The sequence below is a fragment of the Dermacentor andersoni genome, chromosome 7 (genome assembly GCF_023375885.2).
Source record: "Dermacentor andersoni chromosome 7, qqDerAnde1_hic_scaffold, whole genome shotgun sequence".
Taxonomy (NCBI): Eukaryota; Metazoa; Arthropoda; class Arachnida; order Ixodida; family Ixodidae; genus Dermacentor; species Dermacentor andersoni.
The window spans coordinates 123,205,113-123,214,952 of record NC_092820.1 but is presented as its reverse complement, the minus strand read 5'-3'; the positions used below and the strand labels follow the sequence as shown (position 1 = coordinate 123,214,952).

The 9,840-nt window shown below is 46.3% G+C and overlaps 1 protein-coding gene across 1 annotated transcript in view; it reads left to right on the top strand.

Annotated features, from left to right (window-relative positions):
- The window catches only part of LOC129385387 (uncharacterized), a 12,117-nt gene extending 9,761 nt beyond the window's left edge, over window positions 1–2,356 (top strand). The window contains exon 5 of the mRNA XM_055072024.2: window positions 2,187–2,356. Coding sequence (XP_054927999.1) covers window positions 2,187–2,264 — 78 coding nt within the window. The 3' untranslated portion in view covers window positions 2,265–2,356. The remainder of the gene's footprint in view (window positions 1–2,186) is intronic.
- Window positions 2,357–9,840: the final 7,484 nt, after the last annotated feature.

Below are 9,840 nucleotides of genomic sequence, written 5' to 3'. Positions count from 1 at the left end.
TTGGTCTTAGCAAAATTCAGGATGAGGCCATTATCTTCGAACTACTTAAAAATAGGGAAAGGTCAGACTGCAGAAAGGGACAGTCATCAACAGCGAGAAATTGCTTAGAATTCTTCATGTCATCTGCATGTAGAACGAGAGAAGAATTCCTAATAGCGCCAAGGAGGCCATTACCCAAGATTAAATGAAAGGAGATGTCCTAACAGTGACCCTTGAGGGACGACGCTAGCTGCCACGTAAAAAGAAGACGTTTGGCCACTGACGTTAACATAACATGATCTATCAAGAAGATAACTGTGCAAAAGATTGCCGAGTCAACACAAAAGCGCGTTAAGCTCAGATCAGAAGCAGCGAGTGGCGCTGAATAGACCAAAAGCTTTGCTAAGGTCACAGTGAAGGGCGTCAACTTGCCCCCTTTGAAGTACCGGCGCGAATATCTGTGTTTGAAACTTGCGAGATTTGGGATAGTGGAGCGGCTGGTCAGAAATCCAAGCTGATTCGGAATCGATGTGTCCTTCACAGTAAAAGACCACATGCTGTGAAGAGCGAGCTAAAGAATCTTAGATGTGTCACACGGAAGAGAAATCGGGCCATAACTAGAGTCATCGGTTTTTACAGCCCGACTTAAACAAAGGAAGAACGTGAGCAGGTTTCCACGTGTAAGGGAAAGTGAGAGTACTCAAAGGGTTATTAAATATAGATGTCAATACTGTGGCAAATATACTGCCGTGAGCTTTTAGAATTGCAGAGGGGATACCATCAGGGCCGCAGGATAGGAAAGGCTACAAGCGCTAAAGGCATTCGCTGATGAGCTTCTCGTCAAACACAGCGTTAGATGTGGGTACCGTCGTGTGCTGTTCATGAACACCAGCGTTGAGACACCTGAAGCTTTATAGAAGGATGAGAAATTGGTAGCAAAACATACCGCGACTGCTTGGACTTCTACTCCGCCAGAGTCGACCAGGTGAAAACACTCTCCCCGTTTACAAGGGTTGTTGAGGATATACTGCCAAAATTCCGCCGGCCAGTCGGAGGCACTCTTTTCTAATAATGCAAAAGGTAAATAGTGATGCCACTTATAGAGGCGTTTGTAGAAAGCCTTAAAAAAAGTGCGCCCTTTAGAAGTGTAGATTAGACCTCAAGAGATTTTATTCGCATCACTGTAGAAGCATATTTCGCATATATCTATATTGCAGGCTGCGCTTGTTTCAAAGTATACTGACACACATTATACACACAAGTATACTGGCCACGTGCTTCTCGCACCCACAAGGATGACACCTAGCAAAAAATGAAGGTTGAGAAACACGCTTCTCATGGCTTTATTAGTATAGTAAAAGGGCAATTGATTGACACAGCTAAAAATAATTTTCTTCTCTTAAGCGTCCACTTGGAGAATGCATTATTAACAATACCAAACTACTACATAAAAAAACAGCTGGCAGGGATCTCTATGTTACGTGCCTGCTTAAGTTGTGCTTTTTTATGATGGTTTATATTGCGCTCTCACCGACTAACCAAACCATCGTTTGAATATTTTGTCACGTCGTCGGACGATACGGCCCTCGTTTGAGAACAAAGGGTCCCCAGTGGTCACTGCAAGGGCTACGGAGCTTTTATGCCTTTATTTCATTTTCTTTCATTTATTATACCCTCAAGACAATGCAGCTTTAATTCTCAGAGTACTCCGAAACGGTGTGGAACGAAGTTGGGCTTGCGTATTTAGATTTACGCTCATCGTCGAGAAGCCAAGGTGGTGCAAATTAATCCTTAGCTCCCCGTTATGTGGGTCTCCATATAGCATCAGTGTTACTTTCGGATGTTAAATTAAAGCGATCAAACACTGAATGAGTCAATAGTTGTCATCCCAGAGTCCTGCGGTGTCTCCCTATAGCAAGAATGTTACTTCGGATCAATGAATGAATGAATGAATGAATGAATGAATGAATGAATGAATGAATCAATCAATCAATCAATCAATCAATCAATCAATCAATCAATCAATCAATCAATCAATCAATCAATCAATCAATCAATCAATCAATCAATCAATCAACTGGTTTGTTATTGTCATGTCTGTGGCCCTGCATCTTGATATGCCCCAGTGTTAGTTTCGGGATATTCAAGTCAATAAATAGACTGCTGAATCAATCCTGTTATCACGTGCCCACCTTTTCAAACACCAGATGGCGGGCCTGATGACGGGTGGGATGCACGCCTTCCACTGCTCCTACGTGACCTACAAGCTCTACTACGAGAAGTGACGACGGAGCGCCCGCGATGGTGGGATCAGACTGGAACGCGCCATTGTCTTCGCGGACTTTATATGTCATTTGTAATTGTAAATAAAAGTGCGCAGTACGGTGCGCTTCTTTCAACGGCCGTAAGAGTGCTCGCGACAACTACTGGTCCCCGCTGTAATGTATACCTCCACATTAATGTAATACCTCCAATGTATACCACCTATAATGTAATGTGGACGAGGCTAGGACTAAGCAACGTAAAGGTAATGTAGCGCGAACGTTGAACGTGAAGGAGACAGGGCCTTGCCCTTGCCTATGAGTTGTGGATTATCGTGTTTCGTTAAACACCACAGATAGATGAGTTGCAATATGATCTATAAAGGGCCAGCTATGTACGTTTTCTAGACATTTACCGTAGACAAGAGACGATCGTGGCTCCTCAAGCCCCGCTCACTCCACAAGGGCGTATCTAGGCCTAACTCGTGGTAGGTAACCTCAGAGATAAGAGATGGTGTTTTCCTACTCTTTTTAGCCATCTGATAAATGCAGATTATCACAATTAGTACATGACCGGGGTAGTTGGAGAAGTATGGGAGAGGCCTTTGCCCTGCAGTGGGCATAACTAGGCTGATGATGATGAAATGCAGATAAGTAAAGGGAGACACCGGATTCTATGATGGCAGAGGGGCTCGGCCTCTCTGTACCGACGTGGGAGCGGCCCGCATCAGTCCCAGACTGATCCCTCAGGACCAAAATAAAGTTTTTCATACCATACCATACCATACCGGATTCTATGGGAGACGAGCGAAGGTGGCGGTCTGACGAAGAAGGTAGGAGGGAGTCGGCGGGAGAGACAAACGTCCTCTAAAGAATTGTCACCAGTGTGGACCATCGAGTGAGGGATAGCCAGGCTGTGGGGAGAGAAGAGTGGAAAAGAGATACAGAGTATGTCGCGTTTCACCTGGGGTTTGTTCTCAATGCTGCTCAGAAACGTAGAAATGTTGATAGGTCTATAGATCAAACGAGAAAGAAAGGAACGAATTAAAAAAAAATAGATAGGCCCACGTCTATTACAGTCTTAGTCGACGCGAGGCTGGCTATCTCAAAGATATTTGATTTCGAACCGAAGCTTTCTTTGCCTGCCAACCGGTGGTTTTGGCGCGGGTCGTCAGTTTTTCGGTCGTCGATTTCTCTTTTGAAGTAGCCAGCGCTCTAGTCTCGAAGCGCACGTGCAGAACGCCCGAGAGTTGCCCACGCACTCTTCACACTTTGTTGTCCAGTGTCGCCTACAATCAACGTACCAGGAAAAAAAAAGAAAGGAAAGAAAAGGTTTAGGTATCGAGTACGAAGTGTTTGGCTAAATGCATCTTCGGCCAACACGGCCACCACAGCGAGCGATATTTGTTGGTTTAAAGAAGGAACGCAGGATGGAGGAAGAAGTTGAGCAAGTGACTCCGTTTCTTTCAAAATCGTGTGCAGAGGAGAGAAACCGTGCAAGATCGCTGGCTGCACTGGTTTACACGCAATGTGAAGCAAATGAAATGTACAGCTGTATTTCGCATATATGACGAGAGCTATCTGTACAAATACCAAACGTAGCCATAGGTAGCTTGGGGTGAAGCCCACTTCCAGCTTTCTACCTGCTGTTGCCTCCCCTCCCCCCCCCCCCCCCCTTATTGCTGAAACAGTTTACTCAAAACATTTCTTTTCTATTCTGTAGATTATGCTAATTCTCGATGTGTTTTGCACATTAGTGTTCTAGCCTTTTGTATGCATATTTGCCAGTGTACCTTACCCCTCCTGATTGGGCCACAACGTGCCTGCAGTATGATGTAAGAAAATAAATAAAATTTATATAGAAAAAAAAATCGGGTATTGCTCTATGCCGTCATTAAGATTCGCCATTTCAGCCGCAGCGCACCTTCAACTGCAATGATTCTCGAGGTGAGGTACACTGCACACAAACTCTACCCGATTTGCTTGGCGGTCGTTGTCTGACGCCTCTCAAGCACAGCGTACACGACACGCGTAAAATAAAAACCCAAGCGTGGAAGCAACAATGACGCCGAGCAGCACGCTCACGCGTGGAAGTGTTTGCATACAGACACTCTTGTGGCACAAATCCGAGTGGTGGTGAGACGAGACCGCCAGAGATGCCTGGAGCAGACCTCCGATGAAGCGGACAGCGAACGGCTGCGCGCTATGCCGCAAACAACGTCAAGCATCAGCGTCAACCAACAGCGTCAGCGCAAAATGCCTCGGCCTCGAAATCGCGTTGTCAACGTTGCGACAAGGCTTCGGATCTACGCACTTTTTCTTTTGTCTTGTCAATATGTATCCCGCCGCTTTCAACCTTGGAAGAGGCGAGAGATGAAACCGCCGAAACAGACGTATGGCAGACGTCTATGAAGACGTCTATGCATACTAGCTACCGCTTCCCTATCACGTGGGGACCCATTTCTCATATTTTTCAAGACTAGGTTTTATGGTTGTCACGTGACACTTCCTCGTGTTGATTTTTATTTTAATTCCAGCGTATCGCCTGTTATGTATGAAGCAGAGTACAGTAGACTGTTCGTCGGCTTAGAGTTCTAACTTATTTGCTGAAAGGCCAACTGCACGGAAATTTGGCACAACGCTTTTTTACACTGTCCAAAGTTACCATGCAGTTGGCCTTTAAGCAAATACCTCCGAGCCGACAAACAATCTACATAGTTTCACAATCTGAATATATATTTTTATTATGGGGTTTTTCGTGCCAAAACCACTTTCCGATTATGAGGCACGCCGTAGTGGGGGACTCCGGAAATTTGGACCACCTGGGGTCCCTTAACGTGCACCTAAATATTAGTACACGGATGTTTTCGCATTTCACCACCATGGAAAAATGCGACCACCGTAGCCGGGATTCGATCCCGCGACCTCGTGCTTAGCAGCCCAACACTATAGGCACTAAGCAACCACGGCGGGTTCTAAATGTATAGCAGCGCCTGTGCAAAGTGTTACGTTTTGTGCACGAGGGAATGCTTGCAATATGGAACGGTTTAAAAAAAAAGAGGCGTTTCTTTTATACCTAAACAAACAAGCAAACAAATAAAAACCTCCGCTATTACGGCTTGCCGGAAATGATGCAGAGCCCAGAAAGCTGAGAACCTGCGTGGCGCTTGGGCCTGACCTCTGAGATCGGGCGGCGCGCGTGGGTTGCTTAAAATCTCGGAGTTATGTTCCACATCAGATAACCACCTGGTGCCCACAATGTCTATTGAGGTGCTACTTGAATGCTCTTATTAAGAAAACTAGACCGCTAGCAACCGCGCAGCTCTGGCAAGATTGTTTTAATAGCATGTCCCTTATAACCAATCCATAAAAAAAAGTTTAATATTCTTCGCCCCTGGCCTTGAGCAAAAAACGCCGCAAAGGCCCTGCCAAAGGTATTTAGTAAAGGGAGCATCGAAAGTAAAAAAGTTCGGCAACCAGAACAGCAAGAACAAAGGTCTCAACGCCAAGAGTCCGACCCGGGAAGTTAATGGACGACCTAACAATGTCACACTTCCGCTTAAAGGAGTATACCGACATGGTATTTTCTTACTCTGCATTTCTTTTTTTTGCGTTAGCTGAAAGATGCTGGAACCCCGAATCTTAGAAAGAAAACAGAAAGACTAGAAAGCCGCAAAGGGCCCTAATTGATTTAACATGACAGCTTTCACACGGTCAGTTTCCGCTTCGTATAGTTCGAAAGGTGCGCAGTGCACTTTTTTTTTTTTCAAAGCGTTATGCAGACACGTGTGCTTGATTCCTCGTTTCACCAAGTTCGTGTGAGCGCGGATACGAACGATAACAAGGTTTCTTTTTTTTTTCTGCTTCGTGGCTTCCCAGAAACCTCAACAGACGACGTTCAGCAAACCACTCATATCTGCTCAGACGAAATTGGTAAAAAAAAAAAAAAAGAAAGAGGAACCGCACAGACGTGCCCGCATATAACTCATGGCAAAAGAAAAAAAAAAAGAGTCACGCGCCCACTTTGCATGCAATCGAGAGACATCTCTTCGAATTGCCTGCACTTTCTGCACCATTTCCGTTGCGGTGTACCGTGCGCGGGTGAAGCAGAGTGCAGCGCGCCAGTTCGAAAAGTTGGAAGTGCAGTGTATACATAGTATGCACGTGACGTCACATCCGCTGCTGTCGTCTGCTTCCACTACCTTCCGCCATCTTGAGGAACCTTATCAACAGGCGCGCACATAGGCCTATAGGTTCCCCAACATGGCGCCGCCGTAAACCGGAAGTCGCGGACTATCCTTGAATGACGTGCGTGCATACTGTGTATACTATGGCGCTGCACGTCGGTTTAGAAAACGAACAGAAAAGTGCTCACCTTGCTGTCTGCTCGGCGCACATCGCGCGTTTGGCGCATTTTGTCGTGGCGTGCGCTCCTGTGACGCGCCACAGCGTACTGCGGGACGTTGTCCTGTCATCTCCTGTTGTCGACGCGTCGCTCTGCACGGGCTCTTTCTTGAGTTGCTGCTGCTCGCCGTTCGAGAAAGGTTTTGCTTTCAAGTAGGCTGCAAGGTATATGTGAACTTGTAGCGAAGCTTCCATGGAAGCCCACAAGTCAAGGAAATGGCGGCTCGTTGCAACAGTCTCCATTTTCGTATCGAAGGGACAACTAACAGCAAAAAAAAAGAAGAAGTGACGTTGAAACCGGAAATGGCAGTGACGTCACAATCTTATGCTGCTGGGCGCGAATGTTTGAATTTCTTTAGCGCCCGGCATTTCGACCCCTACGCCAGCAGTTATTTTTGTTTTGAGGCTGAGGCTAGCTTGAGACTCGCCTTAGTTGAGGTGCCAGCGTGTCATTAAACTATAGGAGCGGCCTGTGTATTAAATGGAACATAATTAGTCTGTTATTGACGGCAATTGCTCCAATAGGTTCCTTAGGAAGGAGAGTGAAGAGGATGGAAATAAACGACAGCGTCACAGAGATTTCAAAAGCAACTTGACTTTTATTCGTCTAGAATAATGCAACCAATATAACCGACCAAACAAAACATGTTTCAATGGATGAAAATACTTTGGCCAGCACACAGTCGTAATGTATAGCAACGTACGCGTAACATTTCACAGAATCATTCGCAATTCCGTGCGACACCACGTATTCATATCCAACAGTTAACAGACAAGACAACATTGCCCCATATTATCATTTAGAAAAGATTCGGCTCATTACTTGTGCTGCATGTCGGAGAGTGAACGAACATAGCGCAACGTTTTTATCGTCACGGCGAGAGACAGCGCGTCGGATGCCGCAGCGTGAACTAGCGCGATAACAAAAAATCTGGACTCGCACCTTTCGGCAATGAATGTCGTGCGCTAGGTCACTCAAAATTTGAAGTGAAGCGCAAGCCATACTTTGAACAAACACGCAAGGAAATAATAAAGAAAATGCTCGGACGAAACCACCGCGTTCAAGTGAGCAACGTGATTCCGTACGACATAATAACTGGGTCGTACAGTCTTGCGCCGGAATCGCTGGTTGGTAGGGGTCACCAAGAACGAACCAATAAATTGTGGAATAGAAGAAAAAAATTGACATTTGCTGTTTTAGTACAGCAAAAATATTTGAAACTGAATATTTACTCGTATGACAGTATACTGATTAAAAATTTTCGTACATTTCTTTTTTCCACGAAGGTTTCCTAGTTTCAGTGTTCGTACCCCCCTCTCCTAGTCGCGCTTCAATGGTGCACCACTGCATGCATGCCCATAAATTAGCACCACTAAGTGATATATCTGGCACGCTTTTGGCACGCTTTTAGTTCTAAGCTTCGCGGCCTATTTAGATGGACCTTGTATGCTGTGCACTATATTATAAGTTTGGCTCCCGGGCCGACATGCTTCTGCAATCTGGCATCATCTCGCGTCAACTTAGTGCAGGCCTGTCGTGAATCTCTTCGATAAATGTGCACATAAAAGGAGGGCATCCTCTTTTTCGTTGTCGAAGTAGTCGCTATCGTGATAGTATACCAAGACGTGAGAACGGAAATGTGGTAGTGGGTAATGTATTTTTTTCTTTATCAGGGAACGGCTTCTAAGAGAAACACATGCGATCGAAGGCAATTTAATGCGCGTCACCCGAATTCACTAACCTTCCCTAACCATCATTCAGGCGTCGAACTCGTACCTCGCATTTCCTATGCCAGCGACAGGAACTGCTGTAACCAGAGCGGGAGATATTTACATCTGCGCACCGTTATTCATCCAGCGCTGCAACACGTCGTCTGCTACCGAATGCTTGTGCAATGCCTGTACTTCCAAAGTAGCGAGCGCAGGCGAACCGTGATCTCGTGCAGAACTTTCCTTGCACGAGGACAAAAAGTACTGGACTACCTGGACAAGCGCAAAAAGTGCAGCCCAATCAGAAGGGACCAGATAACTCTCAAGTACAAGCGTACCTCCTTGACTACGGCAGGCTGTCCGCGGCATTTGATCGGCGTAGTAGTTGAGGCTATTCTCTTCGCGTGATGAATGAAGCCCGTGTCCACAATTAGCCACGGTCGAAACAGGGTGACCGTCATTGGTGGCCGTCATTCCGTACTTACACACAGAACTTCACATCACCTTAAAGAAGATTGCAAATAAGGCTGGCATGAAGGTCGCCTCGTCTGCCCCATATAAGCAACACCACCTAGACAGCGCAAGGCCTGTTCACTACGTCATGCTAGTGGCCCAGAAATTTCCATGCCAAGGCTGGCATGCCGAAAGCGGCGACGTCAAAATCACTGTTGCCTACTCGGGAGCATCGCCATTAGATTCTATGGCAGTCGGTCCACTAGCATGACGTCAAGGATCCGAGAGAAACGGCCTTGTGCTTTCTAGGTGGTGTTGGTATAAGTTGACCAAACTCTGCAAAGCGACGTCACCGATAGTGAAGTGCAAGAGAGTGCGCAACGTAAAGCACAAGAACAGGTTTGTTGTGTGCATCGAAGGCGTAGTATACAAAAAAATTACGTTGCCCGGCGGCAAAGTGTGTGTCGGGAAGACGCTTGCCTAAGTGAACGTCTAAAAGAGAGCGCAACAGAAATGTGTGGAAATGGGGAGAAGGTCAACACTCTCACCTCGTTACCGCGATTGCGAGTGTGCCCCATATTTTGACGATGCTGTGGTTGTGTTCGAGAACCGAGATCGCTGCACGTGCGAGATTGTCGAGGCAGCAGCACTGGCGACGTGGCGATTATGAGTGCGTGTTGAGTTCTCTGTCGGTTTCTTCATCGAAAAAAAAAATGAAATTGGTTTGCTTGATGGCAGTTGGTGACAGTGGATTGCTTGTTGACAACGAACGCGTGCTGGCACTGCCACGTTATCGACGCGTTACTTTCCGTTCCTGCTCCTTGTTCTTTTGTTCTTTACCCGTATTGACTCTACATATTTATTCAAGCTGATGACATTAAACTTTAGTTGGAAGTTAGCGCTTGCGCCGGCCGTGTCGTGTTTCCAAGCGACGTCCTAAACTTCGTCGCTCGAAATCTAAGGATCTCGTGCTAGCCCAAACCAATGCCTCGCTAAATCACGTCAGTAGTCGTTTAGTACAAGAAAGGAAACG